We start from the raw sequence: 27,326 nt of genomic DNA on the forward strand, positions 1-27,326 counted from the left end.
TCAGCTTCTCCAGTTAACAATTACCACCCTAGCATTTATCTCCAATATAGTGCCAAGTGTTTTCTTAGCCCGATGTATCCCCCTACCCTCTTCAAACTTCATGTGACACATACTTTTCCTTCAGCAAAATTTCCTCCCTCTTCTTGAATGGCTTCCTTCTCCTCTTCTCCACCTGTGTCGTGATGGTGCCTGCTATTCCTTCACAGTCTGCCTACCTGTGTCCCACGCTCCTGCCTCCCACCTGGAGTTACTCTGTAGACATGCCTTCCTTTAAGCTGTTTCTGTCAGGTATTGTGTCACAGCGGTGAAAAAAGTAATATGTTGCTCTGTGTTGGGCACATAGCTGATATATCTGCACATGTGAAATGGGAATGGCTTGACTATTCAGTCTCTTCCTGTACCCTTATTCTTTCCCTTCAGTGTTTGAAGTTACTGTTCCTGCCAACTTTCGACCTGATCTAGTCTTAGAACTTCTTTTTGGCCATTTGTGGTACAACAACTACGACACAGGCTTAGATGAAAGGTGCTGTTATGTTGTTGTCTTTGAGAATGAACTGTCTCCCTTGGGCTCATGTTTGAACGCTTGGCCCCAGCTGCTGGTTATGCTCTGGAAAGACATGGAACCTTCAGCAAGTGGAACATTGATGGTGGAATTGGGTCACTGGAGGCTGCCTTGTTACAGCCTGGCCTCACTTACCATCCACTCTCCTTTCTTCTAACTGTGGATGGAATGTGACCAGCTGCCTCTTGCTCCCCTCACTGTGCCTTCCTCATCTTAAACTGTGTTCCAAAATAATTTTTTATCCCTTAAGCTGCTTCCTATCTGGTACTTAGCCACAAGATAAAAGAGTAAACTACACAGATGTACCTGTTTGCCCTCTGCACATGCTTCGGCTGGCTACAGGAGGATGGAGCTACATGTGGAGCTGAGCTAAGCAGGGCTGGCCTTTCTTAAAACCAGAATTCTTCACACCTGAGATGGAGCTCGTTCAAGAAGAGGCAAGCCCAAGCCAGCAGGGTGCTGGAGTCCAATGAACAGGACAAGTGTTCATTACTATAGACCAGTGCAATCAATGGTATGGATGCCTCTTTTGCAGCAACAGCGTGGCAGAAAGTGGCAGAAGCACACTCGTGATGTTGTACCCCGATTCTTCACTTGATAGCATCTGGAACCAGCTATGAGATACCCACATGGGTGGTCTGAGAGGATTAGCTGGGAGGAGTCCCTCCTCCACAGTAGCAGCCCCTCCCAGCAGGTGGCCCACTTAGAGAGCGGTATGAGATGGGACCTGCCTGCCTTTGACTCTCACTGCTACTGCTGCTGTGCAGTCCTCAGCTGATGTCAGAACCCCCCCTCTTCAGCCTTCCACTCTGGACTGAAGACAGAGACCCTCTGGGAGTCTTTAGGCCTGTAGTGTCAGACTGCGGCTGCTGGGGAACTTAGACTTGTTGACTGAGAAGCTACTGGGTTCTCAACTTTGCCAGTGTGTAGACAGCCATTGCTGGACTACTAAGCCCTCAGCATGTGAGCCAATCTAGGGAATTCCCAATGCTATGCCATGCCATGCCATGCCATACCATACTATACTGTACATATTACATACATACAATATGATATGATATAATATGATATAATATAATAATACATGTTATAATAGTGTATAACATATGATATAAAGAATGTTAGATCTCCATTTCTGGAGGACGCCAATGTTCCGCATATAAACTGCAAATTCATGTTGCTCTAACATTACCTTTGTGCTATGCTGTGCCCACTGCTGCCTTCCTACTTACGAAATGATGGTTGAACCCACAGTGTCAACTCCGCTGAGGCAGCCTGTGGTGACCGGCCCTGGCCTGTAGGGAGCTTTCCTTGTTGTGCCTCCATTAGCAGCTGAGAGGGTAGTAATACATTATCACAATGCTTCTGAGTTATAATTTTGTTTTTTCATTTAATCTTTTTTAATGATTAAATGTTTCGTTGACAATTTAATACATTTGTGTAGTATATTCTGTTTGTTCTCACCCATGGCCTCTTCCTTCTCCCTCACACCTCTGTGTGTCTTCCATTTTTGCATTCTAATTTTATCCATGGATAAATTTTTTATGTGAAAGTGGGGAGGTTAAATGAAAAGTATTTGTTTCTCTGGTGAGTCTGGCTTCCTCCCACCCCGTGTTTCCATCAGTGCAGCGATGTTGGCTACAGCTCCTTCCCCCACATCTGGCCTCACTCCCCTTAATTAGTTGGGATTATGTTTGGTTGCAAACAGCAGAGAACCTGTTTGTCACAGGCTAAAAGAACAGAAGCGGCACCACTGCTCCCAATGAGCGTCCGAGCTAAGCGGTGCCCGGCTGGTATGTGGATCGGCGCGCTGAAGCAAAGGGTCAGTGGGCTCTTCTCACAGGTGAGAGAGAGAGCTGCTGGCTTCGGGGTCTCCCTTGCTTTCAAAGGAGGGAGCAAAGCCTCGACCAGCGCTTCTTGCTGCTTTTTCTGTGCCTGCTGGTGCCTGCACATTCACGGTCACGCGTGGGCACACGTGCATGTCGAGGCAGAAGGTCAAATGTTGGCCATCTTTCTCCACCACTCCTCACTCCGAGGCGAGATCTCTGAGCCTGGGACTCCTCGGTTTGTCCAGGCTGACTGGCCATCCACCTGTCTCTGCCTCCCCAGCACAGGAACTGGAGGGGCTCACCATGCCTACAGGGTGTTGGCCATCAACCTCCAACCCTGCCAAGAAACTTAGCGCAGGTTTCCCGCCCCGCCTACCGCCTGAAATCCTAGGTAGCCGAACTCCCTGCAAAGGAGGCCGGGACACCCACCGAGAGCATCGTTGGTATTGGGTGGGGCAAAGAGAAGGGGGATGCCAATAGCTTTTGCGTAACTAACCTACAATGCTTGTCACAATCCCCGCCCCTAATTACTACCCCCTCCTTTAGATCTTAACCTAAGACCATTAATTCAAATAGTGTGTGCTTCTCTAGAATGAGTATTCTTAGAATACTCATATTTCCTGCCACCTCTTCAAACAGTCAAAATTATAGATTGATCTGAAAAACAAATCACTGGATTAATATTAGGGGTCGACTGAATTCTCCCTACAGATGCGTGTTCTGAACTTGCCTCCCAGCAGGTGGCACTGTTTGGGAGGCGGGGCCGTCTGGAGGCGGGGCGGCTGGAGGCGGGGCGGCTGGAGGCGGGGCCGGCTGGAGGCGGGGCGGGCTGGAGGCGGGGCGGCTGGAGGCGGGGCGGCTGGAGGCGGGGCCGGCTGGAGGCGGGGCGGCTGGAGGCGGGGCGGCTGGAGGCGGGGCCGGCTGGCAGCCACAGGTCCCTAGGGTGGGGCTTTGAAGGTCGACCTGGCCTCAGCTCCTCTCTGCCTCCAGGGAGTGTCCATGGGAGGAACTTCTGCACTGATGCTCCGAACACACTGAGCTGAAACCTGGAGTAAAGATCACTCTTCCCTGCCTTCCAACGCGGGAAATAGCGGAACAAACCTCTGATTGCTATCAGTGGCTCCGACCTGACGACGAGCGGGGGACTCGAGGGCAGAAATTCTTGAATCTTACTAACTTGCATTCTTCATGCTGCGTATTTTATAGTTTGTGCGAACATCGCGGCCTAGGGTTGGTTTTGATTAGGAGACCTAACTTCAGCGTGTAAGGTGGGAGAGGGATGGAAGGAGATTCTCAACATCAACCTCCGGCTTCCACACACACACACACACACACACACACACACACACACGCACGCACGCACGCACGCACACACATGTAAGTGCACCCCCACATGTATACCCACACACATTCATACATACATACTACATATACACATGTAAAATGGGAAATAAGCAAATAAATATTGAGATCAACATTTATACAGGCTGAATAGGAGATCAGAATAATCACCGCTTCAAAAACACACGAGTGATGACAGTACAATACATCAGACTTCACCTGTCAATAACATGTGGGAAACCAATAACCTACTTCTTCCAATGATTTTTTTATATCACATAAGGCTTATTATTTATATTTTCCCTTCAACAGTATCCGATTGTCTGCATTATTCATGATGTTCATGGGAAAGGAGAGGCTGCAAAAACAAAAACAAAAAACCCAACCAACCAACCAAAAAAAAAAAAAAACAAACAAAAAAAACAAAAACCCTAATGTATTAATGTTAAAAAAACAAAACAAAAAAAACGAAACTTCTGAACTCCACACCCCCTCCACTGGCTGTTGTTATGATCTGAAATAAGCAGTTACATTAACCACAGGGTTGTGAGGCTCTTACAAAAGGCACACTGAACTGAAAAGGCCTGTGCTGCGCGACTTTGTGTTTGTGTTACATCAAAGGTTTGTTTAAAATCTGTGCCTGCTCCTGAGAACGCGCGTCTCTCCCAGGATGCTGTTTTAGGGCCGGAAAAGCGGCACCTGGAGTTGGCTCCCTGCCTCGCTGAGGAGCATCAGTGTCTGCGGCAGACACTCTGCTTAGGGGCTTCCTGCTCTACCCCAGTGAGGATGGGTTCCGAGCGGGTCCTAACGGGCAGTGTGTGGCGTGAGGCTAGGGTGCCTTCCCCAGCTGTGTGCAAGAGAATGAGGTCCGCAGACTCACTCCTCTCGGCTTTCCGAATCAATATCTTACTGTGTTATTTTTATTTTTTTCTCCATTCTCTGCTTCACCTGAACACTCAGAAAAGCCCATGCTGGTGAGCATCATAAATAAACCAGAAAGAAGAAAGTGATCTTATTTAAGAAATTATTGGGTGAAAAGCTTTCTACTGAAGTTCATTTATTTTACCTAACAGGATGAGCCTTAAGAAGAACTCATTTCACTTATTCATATCCCTGGCAGTGAAATTTGAAAAGACAACATTTAAAAAAGAATGTTTGTGCCAGTTGTTCTTCACTGCAAAGATGTCCAAGCATAAATAAAATATTAATGAGCAGAGTTAACACTGTGCTCAAATAACAAAGTCTGAGACCAAATAGCATTTGTTAGAGGAATGATAAAACAGTTGAAAAATAGAAAATTAGGTAACAGAACAAAAAGGGTAAATGAAACATAGATTTGCATATAGACACAGAAAGACCAAACTAAAATTAATAAGATAAACCTTTTAAAAGGTGGGGTGAACTGGAGAAATAGTTCAGAGGTTAAGAACACATATTGCCCTTCCAGGGGACCTGATTAGGATCCCAGCACCCACATAGAACAGCTCACAACCACCTGTAACTCTAGCTCCAGGGGAAACTGATGCCTTCTTCTGGCCTCTATGAGCAACTGCACTCTTGTACATACATGCATACACACACACACACACACACACACACACACACATACACAAACACACACACAACTTAGACACATAATTAAAAATAATAAAAACAAATTGTTAAACATCAAGATCGCATGAAATCTCTTAGTAAACTAGGAATTTATTGACACAATTTAAAAATATCTACCAGAAACCAAGAGATAATCTACAGGCACAGGGATTTTAAGAGAAACATTCTAGTAACATAAAAAAAAAAAGAGTTGCTAACACTGACCAGTTTCAATTACTATTTCTTTGAAATATCTAGTAAATAAAGATGCTAAAGTAAACAGAAACAAGATAAAAGACTGGTGACTGTAGAGTACACCATGACCCCAGGGAGACCAGGAGAAAAGACCAGCTGACGCACAAGACTGACCTACTTACCGAGCTGTATGTATTGTCAGATCAGTGGCTTTCTAACAGACCAGCAATAATCCATTAGAAAAAAATGGAAAAATTGTTGCAGCAACCAAAATTGTTAAATTTATATATGAAATGTCAATAATTTATAAATGATATGAAGAATTTATTTTAAAAAGATTAATCTTAACTTTTAAGTGTATGAGTGTTTGTCTGCATGTGTGTATGTGCACCACCTGTGTGCAGTGCCTGCAGAGGCCAGCAGAGGGCACTGAGTGCCCTGGAACTGGACTTACAGGTGGTTGTGAGCTGCCATTTGAGTTCTGGAAACCCAACTCCTATCATCTTCGAGAGCAGTCAGAGCTCTTGACCATTGAGCCGTATCTCCAGATTCTGAGTGTATTTGAGACTTTAAAGGAAATGTATACTCTCTACGTGAAGAAACCTTGGCTACATAGATGCTGTACCATAGTCACACCTTGAAGAGCACCCGAAGTGCTAACAGAGTTCTCCAGGCAAGTGTGTCGTGCCCACTGCATGTCAGCGAAAGTTCCAGTTGGACTTTCCAGTTGGGATATTTTATGTTATTAAAACTTTAAAAATTTTAGTAAACATACAAAGAAATAGGTTTGCCTGCACTGTGGCATTTTTGTACATATATATCATTAACCTCCCCTTCATCTGTCTCTTTTATTTGCTGTCCCTCCATAAGAATCTCCTAACTTTGTCTGCTCTCCTGACATATATGTTGTCACCCTCCCCGCCTTTTCCTCCTTTAGACCTTTTCTTCCCCTTCTCAACAGGGGTATTTAAATAACAAACCCAGAGTCTTTAGGAAGGATAAATGCATGGCTCATGTGAAACTCAGCTAGATAAACATACTATTGTAGTGAGAATTTTGGTGTCTTAAAAAACCCCATTTATATTATGCAAACATTCTTGTTTTAATCCCATGTGTAGGATATGGGGCTGCTTTAGATTGTCTATAGTAGCAGACTATTTGCCTTGTGCATGTTCTAGCAGGGGTGTAGTTCTAAGCTGAAGATAGTTTAATTCTGGGGACTCTAGAGAGGGTATAAAGAGACCAGAGCCCCAAGAGAGGGGGTGTTCCTATTGCTGGTTCCTGCTGCTGCTGTTGCTGGTTTGTCACATGGTCTAGAAAAAAGAGAGGATGAGATGAAGATTGGACTTGCCCCAAGGAACCCAACAGCCCTAATCATCAGGAAGTAGTCTAAAAAGATATCAGCAGCCCCTCTCCCTACTAACCTTCTGTCTCTCCTACGTGATGTTGGGGAGTTGGGAGGGATTGGGGTGGAGAAGGGTGGTAGATATAAGAACCCAAATAAAATAGAAAAAATATAAGTGTACATACTATATGTTCTCATCCACATCTAAAACAACCAAAAAAAGTTAACTTGAAAGCAGAATCCTGGTTACTAGGGCCTGTGCAGAGGAGGGGATGGAAGGAGCATGGCTTATGTCACTGACACCCATGGAAACGTCCCACGGGAGTCCATTAACATGCATAATTAATACATGTTAATAAAACAGCTTGCATAATTAGAATACAGATCACCCAAAGATGAGCAAAATTCAAGGTAAGACAAAGATCAATATGGGCCTTGTCATTCAATAGTTCTGTAGCATTTTAGAAAATAAGTAATATGAGTTAAACTACTGATGGGTAGAAAATTGAAGACCTCAGGAACCATAAAATAAAATTATTTGTGCACATTTATTTGCTTTTGTAGTGAGGAAGGTTGTTCTAGGCATGACACAAAAGAGAGAAACATTCATCCTTTACAGGAACACTTTGAAATCAGCCATGTAATGTAGGAATAACACATTTATAAAGAGATGGTTATTAATAAGAAGCGGATTTCACATGTGTGGATATTTTTGCCTGGAAATGGAGTTAACCATTCAATGGGTGCTGGGAACTCAGCCTGGGGCTTCTGTAGGAGCAGCTAGTGCTCTTAACAGCTGAACCATCTCTCTAGCCCTTAAACAACATTTTTAGTATTTACAGTTGGGAAAAATATGCAGACCATGTGAATAAAAAAAGCAATACTCATGTGTGTTGCATATAATCTCCTTCAAGTTGTTGCTAAGTCGTTTAGCTATCCTGAAGATTGTTTTAGATGAATAAAATGTAAGAGTTCAGTGTTCTGAGCAGACCTCTTTTGGAAGAATTTATTCTGATAGTAATATATGCATGCAAGTTCAACAAAAACATTAGCAAATTACATATTGTGGCAAAGAACCAAAAAACACCATTAAATTTAAGGGTAAGAAATTGTTTGAATGGTGATATCTTTCAAACATCAACAAAATCTTGTAGAAGAATACTTATTGTGTGAAATATTTCTTATGATATTTTATGTTATGGTTAATCTTCCTTGTCAACTTGATTGGATTTGGAGTCACCTAGGAGACACACCTCTGGGAAAGGCCTTTGAGAGTGTTTCCAGAGAGGTTTAAATGAATTAGGGTAATACTCAATGAGGCAACACTGGGACACATGTGTGACTGAATCAAAAATAGAAGCGAGCTAGTTACTAGAATTCATCTCTCTCTGCTTTCTGACTATGGAGAAAATGTGACCAACTGCCTCATGCTCCTGTTGTCTGTCATGCCTTCCTGCCCATGATGGACTGTGCCTTCAAACCATGAGCCAAAAGAAGCTCTTTCTTAAGTGCTTTTGCCAGGTATTTCATCACAGCGAAAACAGTAACTAGTATATTATGTTAAACTTAAAAAATATAGCTGAATGACTGCTATAGTTTGGATCCTGAAAGTCTCCTAAAGGCCTGCATGTTGATGGTGTCCTCACCAGTCTGTGGTCTTCCTGGGAGGTGGTGGGGGCTGTAAGAGATGTGGCCCAGTGGGAGGAAGCGAGCTCACTGGGTTGGTGCTCTGAAGGGCATATTAGGACTGTGCCCTCCCCCACTGCCTTGATGACTACAGGCTTCCTCTACATTGTCCTCCTGCTGCGGTGTTCTGTGTCTCCACCGGCTCAAGGCAAGGAGGTCATGTGACTGGTGTCTCTGATAGCCTGAATGAAAACAAACCTTTCCTCTTATTAAGTTGGTTTCCTCAGACATTTTGTCTTGGAATGGAACACTGACTAAGGCAAGGGCTCCGAACAATCCTGTGTGTAGAAAAATTGCTTTGGAAAGAAATTATTTCTAAAGACTGGTGATGGCGGCATTTGGACAGTTAGACAAGATTTGATTTGTTTCTGTTTCTCTGCATTCTATATTTTGGTAAGCTGCCAATTCTTCTGAATAAATATGTGATTTCTATGGTTTCAAAACAGGTACATTGAGTGAAGCCAGGAAGAAATTTGAAGTTTTGCAGGTGATGTTAAAAAGTAAGCTAATTTTTTTCTTAGGAAAAAGTAGCTTATGTTCATACCTCAATAATGAACAGCTTCCAAGAATCTTTTCAGCATTGTTATGGGCTCATTTGCTTAATGAGAACACTAGTAATTTGATTTTTTATATTGCTGTGTAAATGTTTTGTACATAACAGCTTTTTTTTTTTCACCTGCTCTATCTCTGTTTTTCAGTCTTTGACATTTATTGAATCTGTGCTATTTTCACAATGCAGAGGAAGAGCTATGAGAACAGGAATGTTTTATTCAGGGAGGGATGCAAGAGAAAGAGAAAAGACACAGGAAAAGGGAAGATGAGGAGAGAGAAGGGGAAAAGACAAACCCTGGCAGAAAGCCGAGGTCTTGGCAAATTGGCCTCACCCCAGGGTGTAGTTGCAGCTGATGAAGGTTCTGCAGAGCTAAAGAATTAACTCTGGCTCTCTCAGCAGGACTGAACTTCTCATCTTAATCCCAACCCACTGGAAGCTGGTTGGAACTGTGGTCCAAAATGCCTATCTGTCTTTCTCTCACACACACCTCTCCCTGCCCTTTCTGCCTGTCTGCCTCTTTAAAATTTATTTTATGTGTATGAGTGTTTGCCTGCATGTATTTATGTGTGATACCTGTGTGCAGTGTCTGTTGAGGCCAGAAGAGGGAGCTGACTGAGACATGCACGTTGGGAACAGATCCCAGGTCCTCTGCAGGAGCAGTAAGAGCTCTTAACTGCTGAGCCACGTCTCCAGCCCTAAAGTCTCTTCTTAATGATAACATTCCTCCAGATTAGAAAAGCATGGCTGAGCTTGTTAGGGACTCACGAAGATGTACAAAGAGGAAGAAAACTTCAACCTCATTTATATTTAAATCCAGAATTCCTTGGAACTCAGCATGGAGACAACTCTGACAGTGACAGGAAGCCTGTTAGTAGCAATCTGGGCTCATGGCAACAGGCCCCCAGTTTACTCCTTGGCATTGTACACATGGGAAATTAGCTCCAGGTATTTTTGTATCATCCAGATTCTAGTACTGTGGATACTGAATACTGGTCTACTCTCTAGGATTAACTATGTTGATTGTCTACCTCCTCAGAGATTCTCAGGGTGGATTGGTCAGGGTTTTCTAGAGGTTCAGAGCCCATAGGATGAATATGTGCAAGAATAGAATTTATTTAGTCAGCTTATGTCGAAAAAGTAACAACAGCTGTCTCATGCCTTAGAGGCTGAGAGCAGTGCTTGTGCCTCGGCAGTCAGAATAGTGCCACGCTGGCTGTCTCATGATCGGCAGGCAGGCAGCGCAGAAGCTGCCCAGTCCATGAGGCTGTGTGCTTTAGCTCCCCATCAGGCACCGCCGACCCGAGAGTTTCCTGGACTTTCATCAGCGATGGAAGCCTGGAAACACCAGTTCTAATATCAGCAAAGGAATCAGCAGCAGCAACAGGGCAAACTAGCTCAGTGGCAGGAAGGAAGCCAAGCAACCAAAGTTTGAATGATGCTGCTTTTGACAGGTTTCATCTGAGCTGCTGCATGAAGGTGCCATCCACATTTGGGGGTGGGTTTCCTCCATCTGTTATGGCAATCACGGCAACTCTGTAGGTGAGACTACCTACTCAGCTGATAGTGTGGCCGGTTGCCAGTAAAAACAGCCGTTACACCAGGTCACTGAAAAAACAAGACTGTTCTAATTTTACTGACACTCCAGTTGAATCTTGGCTTACTGACTTCCAGACCCTTGCCATTTTGTAACGGGTGGCTTCAAAGAGGATTCAGCCATCTTATGGTAGTTCTTTAAAGAGCTCAGGTAAGCTGCTGTACTTCAGAGCTACATTTCACAGCACTCGAAGAGTAGGTAATGAGAGAGAGCATTCCTGCCTTGAAATACAGATAAGACCTTCAGAGTAGAAAAAGTCCCCACGAGCCCTGCCTCAGTATGCTCTTAACAGCTGTGTGTTTCTTGGTGCAGTTCAACTGGATAAATCAGTCTGGGGCTGTGGGGAGAAGGGAGCAGTAATTTGGAACCACAGATTTGTGAAGCAGGATTTGGGAGCAACTCAAAGCTGACTTGAGGTGGTAGGAAACCTCCAGGAAGACAGGGGGCGCGGTCTCTGCCTTGTTTGCATTCTGCTAGCATTTCAGACTGCTCATGCCTCCCCAGTCACTGAAGGCCCACGATCACCCTGATGTCACTGGCTCCCGGGTCCTCATCCCAGGGGGGGAAATTAAAAGTATTTGGGAAACCATTTTAGATGACAACTCCAGAGACGATTGTCCCGTGAGGTTTTGTGTGTCACCTTGCGGGGCGTCTTTGAGCAGTTCAGTTTCTCCACTAAGCGGTTACAGCCACAGTCAGGGCTGCCTCTGTTTTGATTCTAGCTCCCTCTGGCTCCCTGGAACTGTTTAGAAGAGCATTTAAGTAGGGTTTACTTTTGTTTAACGGATTTCAGTGTCAGACAAATCCTCTTATGAAAACATATTAATCAAGAGGCCGTTTCTCCAGAGTCAAACAAAATTAATAAATCACACAAGGTGGGTGTTTTGTGCTCCCAGGCTCCTCCCGTGCTACTAACATGTGTATCAGGCTCTCGGTTATCGTCTATGATAGGAAGAACAGAGGGGAGGCTGCCCTGGTTGTTCTGTGGCCTCCACGCATGAGCTCAGGAAGCCGTGGAGAAGCCAAGGAGGACACTTGGGCACTAAGGTGAAACTAGAACCATAGAACAGAATTTCTTCTAAAACTGTATGTATATGTGAGCATACCTGCATGCATGTGTGTGAATGTCTGTATGTGGGTATGTCTGTATGTGTGTGCGTGTGTGTATGCGTGTGGAGGCCAGAAGTTAACCTCAGGGTATCTTTCCTCCAGATACAGCCACCTTGCTTTTGGAGACAGGGTTTTCAGCGGCCTGTTAGGACGGCTGGGCAGTGAGCCTCAGGATCCCTCTGTCTCTCTCTCTCCCCAGTGCTGAGATTACAAACACACGCCACCAGCTCAATGCAATTATGTTTATGTATATATGTTCAATATATATTGAGAAAATATAATGAAACATGCAACATGTATGTACATACATGAACATATTCATTCTGTTATATATACTATAATTAATAGATCATACAAGGTGGGTGTTTGCGCTTGCAGTCTCCTCAGACTCTACTAATGTGTGTATTGGGCTTTTAAAGGATAGTGTCTTGGTTAGAGTGTGTGATAAACAGCAAAGGGGAGGCTGCCCTGACCATTACGTAGCCTCCTGCATTAGCTCATGGAGCTATGGGTGGCAAAGGAGGACACACAGGCACTGGGTTTGAACACCACACATGCACACGCGTGCGCACACACACACACACACACACACACACACACAATTTGTCTAAAATCTAAGGTAGTGAGAAAAAGGGAAAGAGGAGGGATCCCAGCATTCCTAGAGTTATAGGAAATCTTCAACTTGTTGATCTGATGAAAGAATGCCACGTGATCTAGTAGTTTCCAGGTTCCAGAAAGGAAATCTGTCATTGAAGGCTTTTCTCAAGAGGAAAGCGTGCTGCTGTGCTTCTACGTCAGAGGCACCTGTGTTTGTGGTGATGCTGCTGAGGCGTGTATGTCTGTTCAAGTGGGTTTACGTGTTCACGCAAGCGTACGGTGTAGGTGTGTGTGCCAGGACGATAGGGGACAACCTGGGCTCTTCTTCCTCAGATGCCATCCACCTTGATATTTGGGACAGGCTCTCTCATTTGCCTGGAGTTGGCCAAGTAGCCTACCATGACTGGCTAGTGAGCCCCAGGGATCTGCCTGACTCTGCCTCCTCAGTTCTGGGATTACAAGTACACAACCCTGTCTGAGATTATTTTTGGAGGGGTATACCATAACTCCTAAAGTTCAACTCTGGTTGAAATTACACACACACACACACACACACACACACACATTGATCCCCACAAGGTAAGATAAGATAAGGAGCGAGGGAAGGAAGAGAAAGGTGTGTGTATGTGTGATGGTTATTCCTGTTTTTCAACCTGACTGCATCTGGAATTAACTAAAACTGGAATGGCTGGATATACTTATATGGGAATTTCTTGTAATTAAATCATTTGAAGTGGGAAAAATCACACTAAAATCTTCGTCTTTTGAGGTTGAAAGATCCACCTTAAGTATGGGCCACACCCTTTGCTGGCCCATATTTATCTATCTTAAGGTCATAGAAGAAGGAAGCTTGCCTTTGCTCTTGCTGGCAAGTCCATTCCTTCATTGGCATTAGAACCTCCTTCTTCAGGATTTCTGTGTATACTGAAGACCAGATAAGACATCCAGCCTCATGGACTGAACAACTTCTAGATTTTTGGACTTTACATTTGTTGATAGTGATTGTTGTGCTAATTGGACCCACAGCCTGTAAACTACTCTAATAAATCCCCTTTACACATATATGTATATATGCATATATGTATACATATATTGTGCATGTATGTATGTATGTATATACACATATATATCCTTCACACACACACACACACACACACACACACACACACACACACACACACATATTATTCTATCACTTCTGGCCATGATCCACCTTGCACTTCTTCTGGCCTCTGCTGGCAAGAAGCTTATCAGCAGACGCAGTCCCTCGACTTGGAACCCCAGATTTGGGAGCCAGCACAAAACCCTCTTCTGTGTGTAATGTGACTTTACTGACAACAGAGAAGTATTGATCCCCAAAAGGTAAAATAAGAGAAGGAGTGAGGGAAGGAGAGGAACTAGAAGTGGTTGGAGTGAGGCTTCACATGGTCCCATTCTTCTAAGTTAGACGGTAAGATGCTAGGTCAAAACTGGGAAACAGTTAAACTTGAAGGAAGCCAAGGGAATCGAGGACATTGTTTTTACAGAATTCAAAATAATCCTAGTAGGAAAGTGTGGGAAGACTTCATGGGCACTGGGTAGGCAGATCTCTGCTGCCAGAGGGGCTCAGATCTGGGGTACACCTTCGGGGACGACCCCCGTGAAGAACCCTCAGAGGCTCACCTCTGACTCAACCCCTGATTTCAGGACCTCAGGACCTCCTGCAGAGAATGATCTTGCCACTGCTGCTTGGAGAACTTGGGAAGTTGGGAAGGCATTAGATAAATGAGACAGAGGGACGTGGAGGTGCTTCGGTTGGTAAAGGGCCTGCTTGGCAAATGTAATGACCGGAGTTAAGATGCCCACATACAAAACTAGGCATGGCGGTGCATGTGAAATCTCAGCCCAGGAGGAGCGGATCTCTGGAGTTCATTGGCAAGCCAACCTAGCTGCTTTTGATGAGCTCCAGGTTCAAGGAGATGCCCTGCCTCAAAAAAAAGGTAAAGCAGGCAACAACTTAATAAGACACATCTAGTGTCTACAGGTGCACATGCTCACAGAGAAACACACAAAGGAAACAGCAAAGAAAGAGCAATGTTTTGTAAGCAGGGTGTGTAGGGAAGTGAGTTTTATGGTGTCTGTAGGTTGCTCTGTGTTCAAGCTTCTTTGAATTTGTAGAAATAGGAACCTGACACAGTGGAGCATTTTATTAGATTTGTAATTTTTAATTGTCATGTTCAGGAGAATTAGTGACTGCATTTTGTATTTGATATTTAGATAAATGCTCACTAAATTTGTAGGATTAGTTCCTGGACAGTTGGAGTGCTTGAAGAGAATGCTGTCTTGGGGAGTATGGAGGTATTCAGCTTTTAGGACCTGTGCTAATTTCCAAGACAAATTTTGTTCCAACTGCATATAAGTTCTCCTATTAGGGAACTGGTGGTTTTAAGAAAAGCCAGATGTATTAAATTTGTGATTATAGTTTGGAATGTTTAGGAAGAACTTAATTAGTAGAGTTTATAAGTGGTGCTTAGATTTTAAAGACTGCATTTTGATTTGCTAAATTTGAAAGGGCCGTGAGTAATCGAAAATATGTAAAATTCCTTGATGAGTTTGGCAGTGGTGTTGAGACGCTTAGAGGTGGGGCCTGCCTCTCGTGGAGAGCTCACTGTCAAAGGTCAAGAGAAAGGGATGCTTGACGCTCACACAGGAACTGCGTCCGGGCCATTTCCTGGTTTCCAGAACGTGCTAAGTGCCAGGCGAACACTAGTTTTGATGACTTAGACGTTGATGGCAAGTGTGCATGCAAGGAAGAGAGTGCGTTCTCCCTGAGACACGGCTGCTGGGGACCCTGAGGACTGGGAGAAGGCGTGTTCAACCTGCAGCCCCCAGGCTTCGTGAGACCACAGCCCAACCCAAGATTGTTAACATACTTTAAACCTTATGGCTTAAAAAAACCCCTCAATTTGGTGGTTCTTAAACATAAACGTGGCAGAGGACAATGCCATTTTACAGTGCCCAAAGGTTGGGCATGCTCGGTTAATGCATCGTATGGGAGAAAGCTTTTAGTTTCTCTGCAGCAGGAGCGGCAATTATGTAAATGATGGCCTTCCAGAGGATCGGAGTGTGTGCGTCTCCACGGGTGGCAGTGGTGATGAAAAGCATTTAGCCAGATATGGGTGGCTCAATCAAGACCATCTTACATGTAATCTCATAGAGAAAAGATGCTTCACCTTGGTGTTATTATGCCTGATGTGGAAGAAACTGAGACGAGGCTGAGACAGAAGTGAGGATGTCTAATGGATACAGGATAAGTCAGGGTTTATTAGAGATCATGATGCTAATTATCACTAATGGGGTCTTACTGGGTGTCAATGATCTGAGACATTTTTGTAACGTTTACTCTCTCTTTGTGACAATACCCCATGAGGTTAGGTCTTTTTAAGATTTATTTTTATTATTTAGTTATTTCTGTGTATGTTCACACCTGTGTATGGGTTTGTACACACGAGTGCCATGCCCATGGAGGCCATAAGAGGGTGTCGGATTTCCTGAAGCTGAAATTACGGGCTATTGTGAGCCACTAGACATGGTTATTGGGAACTGAGCTCTGGTCTTCTGGAAGAGCAGCGAGCGCTTTTAACTGGTTAATCTCTCCAGCCCAGGGTTAGATTTATTGAATCTATTTTATTGGACATGAAAGTTCAGCTGAATCAAGTGTTGTTTGCACAGCTGGAGCGTGGTAGAACCAATACTGGAACCCATTGCCTGAGCTCTTTCATACTGACCACAGCTGTGTGTGTGTGTGTGTGTGTGTGTGTGTGTGTGTTTAATGTGGGTTCTGAGAATCAAACCAGGCCCTGATGCTAGCAAGGCAATCACTTTACCAACTAAGCCAGCCCCCACCATACATACAATTTTTAAAGCAATTCATGTGCTACAGTGAACTCATGTTAAGACTGAGACCTTAAGACCACAGTTGAAATCCCTCTTCATTCTCTGGGGTCCCTCCTCCAGAGGCTCTCCTGCTGTTCCCTCCCTCTGAAATACAACTGAAGCCTTTCTTGTGGGGCAATGAGAAGGTCAGTCAGTTAGTCTCCCATCTCATAGTTTCCCTGGCCACTCTGTGCTGGAATTTTCCTGTGTCTGAGTGCGGTTAGGTAGACACTCCCACTGAGCATAGCACAGAGCCACATCAGCAGCCCGGGACTATAGGCACTTAGCTGTTGTGGGCAGGTCTTAGAGGGCTGGAGGGTAGGTTTCTGTAGGTATCGACTCACAAATGATGAGAAAAGTGGAGTTGTAGAAAAAACCCACAGATTTGCTAATAGGCTAGGGAAGATAATTGCCTATGCATTCCCAGCATGCGTAGAGAGGTGTGGTGACAATGACCAATACATCTTCCAACTAACAGGTGTTCTCTTGGGGTAAAGGTATGTGTTGAGGTCATCAAAGAATGGCTGAGGATCCCTTGGGGATTTCCAAGTGGCGTGAGGAAAAGATGGCTGTAAACTAGGACTTGTACATGTTCTAGAAGGATAGAGAACCCTTGGGGAAGTGTTCTGTGTCGCCAGACCGCTCTAGACAGCAGGGACTTAGCATCGCTTTTCTCTTGTTTCAACAAAGAACATTTCACATGGTTTAGGAGTTGTCTCATACATTGAGCTTGGTTTTCAGATCTACTAGTGTGTGGGAGGGAGGCACAGTCAACTGGCCTTAATGAACACAGTTTAATGCATTGCTATCTGTGCCAGGCACTGTGTAGGTGCTGGGAACAGGAAGCAGATAGAGCAGCCTTGTTTGCATGGAGCTTGCAGCCTAGTGGGAAGGAAGGAGTGCCAGAAACTAGCACATCATAGACCGTGCTATTGGAGAAAGGCTGTGGGAATCAGGAACAACATTGCATTTACACCAGCAGGTAAGGACCGGCTTCTACTACTTCTACTACTTCTCAAGTGTTCTGAGCTAAGGATGGGAGCCCTCCAGCACATGCTATTAGACAGGGCCATGCTGTAAGAGGGATGCTTCACCCCAGTCACCTTCTTCTAAGGATCCCATCAGCAAATAAGAATAATGAAGACAGAAAGATGAAAATCACGAATGAACGAAGGCTGAGGAAGGCCTAGAGGCATATACATACTGTAAGGGCTGACATAGGGAAGAGACGTTAGACCAGGAGAAACTACCCTAAAAGAGAGGGAGATTTTAGTTCCACACAAGGAAAGGGTTTATAATCAACCTGAACCAATGAGACAAACAGAAGAAACAGTTAAGCTGTATTTGAAGTTCTGGCACTGCTCCTATTTGAAAGGATATGAGGTTGAACTTGTTTGGAGGTAGAAAATTGTGAAGGGGCATCTGACTTCCTCTTTGGTGTTGGAAGAGGCCTTACCTTCCCTGCTTTAGGGTGCAGGTTATCATTAAAAGGCCGTCATGAGCAGTCATGTGTGGCACATGAACAGGCACACAGAAGCGATGTCCACGTCTTCAGGCTCTGAGAGAGTGGGGAGTTAACGGACAATGATAAAAGATTTTTGTGTCTAATTTTTTTATGGCAAGATAGGCAAAGAATCCTACTTGCAGCATGAGGGTTGGATGAGACATGAACTGGAAAGCATCAGAAACAAGACATCATTATCAATTTTATAGACATGAAATATGCCTACTTTCCAAGTAACAAATATCAAATCATTATGAGCATTTCCAATCCAGCATCTTTGAACTTAATTAGAATACAAAGCTACACATCCTTCTCTCGGCAGCCCACTCCTCCGCAGCCCTCTTCCCCTCTTCAGTAAACCTTTCCCACATTTCCAAGGGAGTCCTTTACTTTGGTTTCAACTCCCCTTTCTCTACTGTGGCATCGGTCAACACTGCATTCTATATTTACATCTCTGTTGATCCCTGAAGACTGAGTAAACATGGGCAAAGACATCAAGGTCATAGTGCCTCAACATCTGAGGGCAAAAGCTGGCTTAGTGCTTCAACATCTGGCTCAGAGCAGATGCTTGATGATGAGTGGGTAACGGAGGAGGCACGCATCCATTCCCCATGGTGCCACCCCCATCCATGGTCTGTGGATGCTGTCTCTTTGCAGGTCACCAGTGCTTGCTAACTTTGAAGCCCAGTGTTCTCGATGTCCTTGACTCTAATCGATTTTCTTAATCTTCGTCACTTTTACCTCTTCATCTGCTTCTTTCTCCTCCTTGTGCCTAGTAGGGCATCCCTGCAACTCTCACGCCTTTTGCAGGAAACGCATATCCAAGCAGAAGAGGCATTTTCTAATCTGACTCAACCAGATGGCCATCACCTCTGTATGTAGAAAACTCCTCAGTCTCTGTTTTGATCCCTGACTCGTTTTCTGACCCATCTCACAACTTGATTATCAGGCCCTCACAACTAATCAATGTGTCTTCACATCAGATAGACCGGAATCATTGTCTTCCTACTGACTCTTCTATTCCATCACCCCACATTTAAATGAGAACATAAATTTATTCATTCATTTTATCTGTCATCCTCCCACAGATACATTTGAGCCCAATGCTTTTTTTTAAATCTAGAATAACACCTTTATAAATATATAATATATACATTAGTAACACCTTTCTGGGAGGCTGTGGCCACCTTCTGCAGCCTTCCTTATCATCATCACTGCTTGTAGAATTTACCCATACAATCTTCATGAGCTACATTGCCCAGCATCTTACACTGCGGTTGTCTCTAAGTCAATCTTACTTGCCCAATGCAGAGAACAAATTCTTCAACAGAAGACAAAAATTCCTGACTTAAGAAGCATCATCTTCCCCTGAGTGCTATGGTATTTTCACTTCAGCAACACCATCCCTCAAAACATCTAAGTCTGAAGAACTTTCTTCTTTGCAATTCTCGTCTTAACATTTTCTAAACCAATAGAACAATGGCAACATATTTCTTATGTTTCTACTATGCGCGTTCACATTGAGAAAAGCTCTCTATTTTCCAGTGTGGCCTACATTTCTGCCAGATAGGAAGCAATCAACCAACACCATAGAGTACTCAGTAACATCTTTGACCATCGTGACCCTGGAGAATCCCAGAAGCTGGGAGAACTTGTGACAGCGTGTAATGGGACAGCTCCAGAAAGAAGGTGGGCACTGAGCATTTTAAGAAAAAGTCCTGAGGCCTCAGTGCCTTAATGTAGACTCAGATTTGACTCATGCCCACACTGACATTACAGGCTCCTGATTTGAAAAGACTGGGCCATGGTGGTGGGTGCCTGGTCAAGGGGTCTCCTGGTCCATCTCAGTCAGTGCAAGAGATCCTGGCATCTGAGTCGTGGCTCTGGGTAGGGGGACAATTGATTGAAGGCCTGCCTTGACATGGACAACAGCACCTGGATCTAGCCAGTAAGACGAGATTAATGGGTAGACTGAAGGTCTACTAGAGACCTGGAAGGTGGGTGTGGCTGGCTCATAGTGGGATGGATGTCAGGGGTCAGGAGTCAGGGGTCAGGGGGCAGAGACTTTGTTATTGTGCATGTTCTCTAGATTTTCCTTCTACTTGCCCAGAGAGCTCATTCACTCTTTTTCTTTTGTCTCCACCTTTGACCCCTATTGAGGCAACACTATTTTTGGTTTTACTCAAAATGCAACAGTCCAGAACTAGTCTGAACAGCAACCGATGCTCACCTCTTGTCTCACTGAAACGACACTTGCCTCTTCTAGGAAGAGGAGCCACTGCTGCTCATAGCATCTTGTGGCCTGGGTCTCTGGCTGCTTCCCAGTTTGGCTGAGGCTCTGGGATCCACCTTCCTCCTCTTTACATTCCCCTGATAAAGTCCTCATCATCATAAGCCTGTAAACTGAGGTACCGCCTCTCAACATCGCTCATTTTGGAAAGCCAGGAAACATCACACACACACACACACACACACTTGTACCATTTATAGCTAACAAGAATGCTTAAATCTGAATTGTGACACAGGCAGAATTCCTTAGGCTTGTTGAAGCTTAACTGGAGAAAGAACTGAACTCATTTACCTTTGTTTGCTCAGAAACCTAAGCACTGCCTTCATAAAATAGAAATTTTGTACTGGAGGGAGGGCCCAGAGGTTAAGAGCACTTATTGCTCTTATAGAGAGGATCTGGGTTAAGTTCCCAGAGTCTCCACAAGAATCTATAACTCCAGTTCCAGGGGATTCATGGCCCTCTTCTGAGCCCCGTAGCTACCAGGTACTCACGTGATATACAAGCATACAGGCAAAATATCCACACACAGAAAGTAAAATAAAATAAATCTTTCTAAAAATGGTATTTCTCCAGGAGGAGAGGCCCTCCTTCCACATCCACCTCCATTTACAGAATGACTGCAGAAAACATTAAATTAATGCAGCAATCTGCAATTGAAGTTTTATTTTTCTTTTTATATTTTGGTTCTAAAAAGAAGCTTGGCAAATTTTAGATAGGTAGTTTAACCAAACCACCTTACTTCAAGTAATTTCTCCTCAGGAAAGAAAGAGAGAGACTCTTAGAGATTTCTGTCTAGGGGCCTGCTTGGCTGGTGGAGGTGCTGCCAAGTCTAACTGAGTTTTATGTCTGGGACCCATGTGACTGAAGGAGAGAGCCAGACTCCTGCAGGTCGTCCTCTGACCTCCATACATGTGCCATGGCATGCACCCATGCCTGTACATACAATAAGTAAGTGTAAACAGGTTTATGTCTAGAACGCTAATTTTCAAAGTTACCATGATAGTGGGAAATGATTTTGTCATACAGTATACCATATCTACTAAGTGTTCCTTTTTTTTTTCTTTTTGGTTCTAGGGATTGAACCCATGACTCTGTATGCTACATACATGTTCTCCTGTGCAGCTACATGCCTATCTTTTTTTTTGCAATATTTTATGACATGGAATGTACCCATGATACAATGCCAAACAGCAACAGTAACAATCAGAAGCCTTGGAAAAGACAACCTTAAGAACCAAAAACTCACCTGTTGACAGTTTTGGTTATCTAAAATTTACCTTTTAATGTAAGTGGAGGTGTAGAGCATAGACAGAAGAGTAACTTAAGCCAGCATGGCAGGGTTTTAGCAGGATTTTTAACTATCATGAACGAGATCTTTATTATTTATATTTTCTTTACAATTTTATGTCTCTTTCCAAATGTTCTTCTAGGGATGTTTTACTTTCAGTTCATTGATCTAATCAATAAGCAGGCGGATGAGCTATCAAACCTCCTGTTCTGTGCTGGGAGATTCAGATGAGCAGATACAACAATGCACTCTGTGCTCTGCCCAGAATTCATAATCATTTAAAATAAAGAGAAATAGCTCTTTATCAGATGGTTCATTTGATCCAGTAATTGTACTTCTGGAATGCTCTCCCAGCTTAAGAAATGTAAGATAAAATTATGATATGGAAATGTCCACAAGAGCATTACAAATGACAAAAACATCTAGAATTGCTTACCTACACAACAGTGGGGAGGGGTTAGGTAATAACACATTTATACAATGAGATGACATGAAGTCATTAAGATTATATGTTATTGTTTGGTAGCTTTCTATGTTTATATAGAGAATATTAGTAATTTTTACCCCGTCTTTCCTTTTCGCCTCCCTTCCTCTCTGAGGCCTCTTCTCTGTTCCCTTCTACTCTCGTGTTTTCTTTTTGTATGTGGCCCACGAAACTTAATTAGAACCCTCTGCCTAAAAAATGGCAAGTTGTTAATGTTTCTTATTAATATCAATGGAAAACGTAAGCTACAGACACACAGAAAGTGACCTCCATACAATATTTAATATTCATAAAAGAGAATTTCAACTGTTAATGGATGTTATTTTAGGATGGGATAGTAACAGTTTGATTTTGTGTGTGTGTGTGTGTGTGTCTATACTCTTCATACTTCCAAAATCTTCTGCAATAAATAAGGTTTAACTTTATAGCCAGAAAAAAATCATGCTGTATTTTTAAAGATTTGGTTCAGAAGTTGTCTGTTAATAATTCAAAGGACATAAAAATATTTATCATTTCTTGTAAGCACTTCTTGTAACTGCATGTTGGAGGAAGGAGTAATCATTCTGTCAGAGACAGCTTACTAGCCCTTTCTACAGCTTCTTAGGGGAGAGCGAATGGGCCTGAGTACAATAGGCACCCGTGGGTGGGGGATGAGTTCCCAGAGTGCTGTGAGGCTGGGCAAGAACAGGACCATGTCCTTGGGGCATGTGTCCCTGCCCCTAATTCCACTTTGAAGCGGAACCTGGAGCATGCTCCTGTTAGCACGGCTGAGCCACACCTGCAGAGAACGCATGCCTGGCCTTTCCTGCGTTCTGGCATCTGAGACCCTCAGAGCCATTGGCCAGTTTTCCCACTGCATTTAGGTCCTGTCATAATTTATAAAGACAAGCAAGAGTGGCGCTGAAATCTGGCTCCCTGCAACAATCCAGGGTGAGGACCCCATCTCTGATTTTAATCTTCTAAGTTCCCTAGGAAAAGTGGGGTCCTGGAGCAGGTCCCTGTGCGGGTCACGGGGAGAGGGCGTTTTCAGGTGTTCCATTAGCTGCCTTGCACTTAGGCTCACACAGACTGGAAGGTCTTCCTGAAGCTGAGGCAAGGCCCTGCTGCAGGACCTCTCCCCCCCCCCAAAAAAAACACCTCAGCTCTAATTCATGCAAATATGAGAAAGCATGCATGCACAGAACAGAAATGCCACCTTTCACTAATCTATCTTGTGCACGTCATGCTGGGGGTGATTTTTTTTTAAGGAATCTTCCATGAGTTAAAGATCATGTCAACACAGAAATGTTCACAGGCACACCTCGTTTGCAGTGAAATCGGTATCAGAGGTCCTGGCACAGTCTAAATGATAAGCTTGTAACACAGCTCCTCTCGCTAGCAGCTCGAAGAACTGGCTTACATCCTGCATTTAAAGTACAAATAGATCCACACAACAGGTTTTGCCTAAGACACATCACGGAGGAACTTACAGACAGCAGCTGTGTGCCACTGTCAAGATGGGAAGAGAGGCCTGTTGTTGTTGTTGCTTTGTTTTTGTTTTAAAAGCATTCACTCCCACAGACACCTAACTACAAATTATATATGGCCTTTATATGAAAGGTGGCTGTAATTTGGGATATTTTCCCTTGATGCTTTCCACAGTACTTCCCTTAGGCTTCTCACATTCATTAAGCTCAACAATAATGTCAAAACAACCCACTTTAAAGTCCGCATGGCAGCTGCTCAACACACTTTTTCATCAGTAAGCACGGGTAGCCCTGTCTATGGAAACCATGCACGAAAGACCTAGGACACTAGGAAAAAGTCAATGCTAATAAATCTGTGTTCTAGTCACCAATTACCCCTCATGACACCTGAAGAGCCTTTCATTCCAGAACGCCAGCCGGCCTCTGTGTTTGAAAGAGCCAGCCTTTGCATTTCCAATCAGCTTCTGAAACTCTAATCTGAGGGTTGGAGGAGACTAGGTCTCAATTATTTCTAACAACCACATTTCTCTGTGGATACACAGGCTAAAAACATTGACCTTTTGTAGAAAAGAAATTTAGAATCCCCCTGGGCAAGCTTCCTGGACCCCTGCCTGGAAAGCCCTGGAAAGGACCCTGGTCTCCATCCTGAGTAGGAGGCTCCTAGCAGTACCAAGATGCTGAGAATGTGAAGTGTTTCAAGATTGCGGTCAATCAGTTTTCACTCTCATGTAACAGTAGAGAGTTGAAGTGGGAATGGAAAGTTCTTGAATCTTCAGAAAAGGGTGGAAAAAAAAAAAAACCCAGAGGAGTTTGCGCCTGCTCTTTGATCACCTCCCCCTAAGGGGGGAGCAGCCTTACCAGGCCACAGAAGATGACAATGCAGCCAATTCTGATGAGAACTGATAGACTAAGATCAGAAGGAAGGAGGGGGGACCTCCCCTATCAGTGGACTTGGGGAGGGGCAGGCATGAAGAAGGGGGAGGGAGGGGCTTATGGGAGGATATAAAGTGAATAAAGTGTAATTAATAAAAGTTAAATAAAAAATTAAAAAAAGAATGCATGTATGGAACAGAAACGCCACAATATCAAACATACGGAGCGAGAGAGAGAGAGAGAGAGAGAGAGAGAGAGAGAGAGAACAAAACAAAAAACCTCAAAGCCATAATAGAGTGCAAACAAGAGTAACAGATCTAGAAGGGTTCCCAAAGGCTCTTGGCCAAGCCCTTGATACCTTCCATTCAGGCACTAAGGTCAAAGGAGAGAAAGAATGCATGGGGAAGAGTAAGACAGGAGTAAAGAGACCCAGAGATCAGTGGCCGGATGCAGAAAGGGAAGCTAAGTGAAGGAAACAGAAATATTGAATTGAGGCTAGTGAAGAATGGATGAGAAAGAGAGGCTTGTTCCTAAGATCCAAGGGTCCCAGCAGGCAGCCAGTCAGAGCCAAGGTAACAGACGCACTGTCTAGTTCTGTCACACTCTGGGTCACTCCTCCTTAGCAAGGTCCCAATGCTCAGGGCACTCTCTTGATTTCACAGACTCACCTGTCGAAGGCCACTGCTGTCATGGAGTAGATGCTGGCGAAGACAGCAGCAATGGGGAAGAAGTTGTGGAACTTGCAGTAGAAGAGGCCGTAGTACCACTCGTTGTGGACGGCGTAGGTGAAGTTCACCACCGTGTTGAATGCGGCCATGGAGGCCTCAGCGAAGGCCAGGTTCACCAGGAAGTAATTGGTCACTGTCCTCATTCTCTTGTGGGCCAAAATGATCCACATCACCACCACGTTGCCCACCACGGAGGTCACCACGATGACCGTGTAGGCAGCTGCCCAAAGGACAATTTGCCAGGCAGGCTGTACGAATTGGTTGGACTCGGAACTGTTGGTGGAGATGTTGGGGAAGAGGTCCGAGTCCCCAGGGAGGACGTTATCCATTTTGGGACAAGGCAGCAAAGCTCTGGCTTCTACGCAGGTGTGTACCCACCCCCACCCCCTGCAGGCACCCCTCTTTGCTGCAGGACCTTGTTGCAGATGCCTGAGGCGAGGCTCACGGAGGTCCTGCCACACAGGAGGTGGGAAGTTTCCTGGGCAGAACTCAGTCCCTGCAAGCAGCAGGCTTACTTACAGGAGCAATGTTTCTCCTGTGTCTGCTCCTTTCCCGGCCCGGTCGCTCTAAATTCCTCCACTCCCCAGCGAGGCTCCTGTTTGCGGAGAAGCAGTTGCGCTCCACACAGTTGCAGATGGCTAGACAACCCCGCCTTTCTGCACCTGCTGCCGCCAGCAACTCCCACTGAGATGCGTGCGGCGGGAAAGGCAGCGCTGGCGGCTGCCCGGGGGGCTTGAAGGGGAAGGAGGACGGCTTGCAAAAGTTCTGGTCTTCCGGGCGGATCCTGGGGTCCGCATCCAGCTGGTGAGTTCCCCTCTTCTTTGCTTCGCTCCAAGCCTTCTGCTCTGCTGCTGCCGGCAAATTCTCGGTCTTGGTGGGGGTCTTTCTGGGCTCAGGAGTGAGCAGAACCTTGGCAGGCTGCGCTCTAGGCTTTTATAACCCGCTGCAGAGACGTCACTGAGAAGGGGCTGTACCTGGACTGCGTACTGGTTGGTCCCAGAGCGCAGCACAGCAGCTGCGCCAGCTGTTGGCAGCTGTGTCGCTCCACGACCGCAGCCACCACGCCTTCTGCTGCTCGTGACCTGCTGTGGGCGTTCTGCAGGCCCGAGGAACCCAGCACTCCGCGAGGGGGCGACAAGGTGGCCTGGGAGGAAAGGACCCAAATAGGGTCCTCAGCTGCAATCACGGCTCTCCCAGGGATGCTGGCAGAAAGGAAGGATTTTGGAAACAGCTCAAGTGGAGGACAGCTAACTCTCTGAGGCTCAGCGGAGGCGCCCGGAAACAACCTCTACAGAGACGCTGTCTCTGTGGGAGTTCGGCGAGTGTGGGGGCAGGGTACCGCCGAGCCCCAGTTGCTACCAAGAAGTGCCAGGTGACCACACTCTGCCTCAGAAGTCCGGAAGACAACTTTCCTTGTGTTCAGGACACCCTCCAGACACCAAGTTGTGTTCCCTGGCGGACTGATGCCCCTCCCTCGCTCCCCAGCCTCCAAAGCAATGATGGGGTCCAAGCTTTCGGGGTACCTTCCCCCTTGACCTTGGTGAATTGGTCCCTCTCTGGGAGCATCTAGCCTGTGCTCTACCCTCTCAGCTGCAGACACTGGGGATTTTGCGAGGCTCTCTGCAAAGCTGTTAGTCTGTCACCGGGACTGACAATCCTAGGCTCTTGGCCAGCACTCTTTGCGGACTTGCTCGCATCCAACCTGGCAGCCTTTCTCTGCGCCTGTCCGGCTTCCACCAGGTCCTCCTTTCCAGTTCTGCACCCGAACTGAAAGGCAAGTTTCTGCCTGTCTGTCCTCCCCATCCTGCCTGGCATCCAGAGCCGTTTCAAGCTAAGCTGGTGGTTGGAGAGCCAGCAGAAGGCGAGCCTTCCCCGCAGCATCAGCCCTTTGACGGCGCCGAGATGGGGAGAGCTCGGAGCGTGCTCCTGGCAGACCGCCCTTGGCGAGTTTCCAGGGGATCCCGGCTGCCCCTCAGCGGGCCCTCTCCACCGCCGTCATTCCATCCTTCCGGGATCTGTGTGAGGCTTGCAGGGGTGGGAAGCGCCGGTCCCTTGCTCTGGGTTGCGTCCCTCCTGCCACCAGGGAGAGGTGCTTTTACGCACTGCTCTAGCAAGCCCAGGCACTGTGTCGCAAAAGAGGTGTTTTGAGGTTGTGTAGTTTATTGCTCAGGCTTCAGCAGGGCTAATATCAGTTCCTCGGCGACAGGAGGGAAGGAGCTACTAAACTCTGGTTTTGTTTGAGGTTGAGATTTCTGCGCTTAAAGGGGCCGAGTTTCCTATTTCCAGGTGCCTCCCAGGCTCGCTAAAAACCCTCAGTTCCCCAGGGCAAACTGCTAGGATGCCTTTCAGAGAACAGTACTGAGTTTGGGATTG

General features: G+C 45.4%; 1 protein-coding gene across 1 annotated transcript in view; it reads right to left on the minus strand.

The window, feature by feature from the left end:
* Positions 1–26,740, minus strand: part of Tacr1 (tachykinin receptor 1) — a 161,310-nt gene extending 134,570 nt beyond the window's left edge. The window contains exon 1 of the mRNA XM_021655628.2: positions 24,894–26,740. Within this exon, the coding sequence (XP_021511303.1) occupies positions 24,894–25,282 (389 nt within the window). The 5' untranslated portion in view covers positions 25,283–26,740. The remainder of the gene's footprint in view (positions 1–24,893) is intronic.
* Positions 26,741–27,326: the final 586 nt, after the last annotated feature.

The sequence above is a fragment of the Meriones unguiculatus genome, chromosome 5, assembly GCF_030254825.1.
Source record: "Meriones unguiculatus strain TT.TT164.6M chromosome 5, Bangor_MerUng_6.1, whole genome shotgun sequence".
Classification (NCBI taxonomy): domain Eukaryota; kingdom Metazoa; phylum Chordata; class Mammalia; order Rodentia; family Muridae; genus Meriones; species Meriones unguiculatus.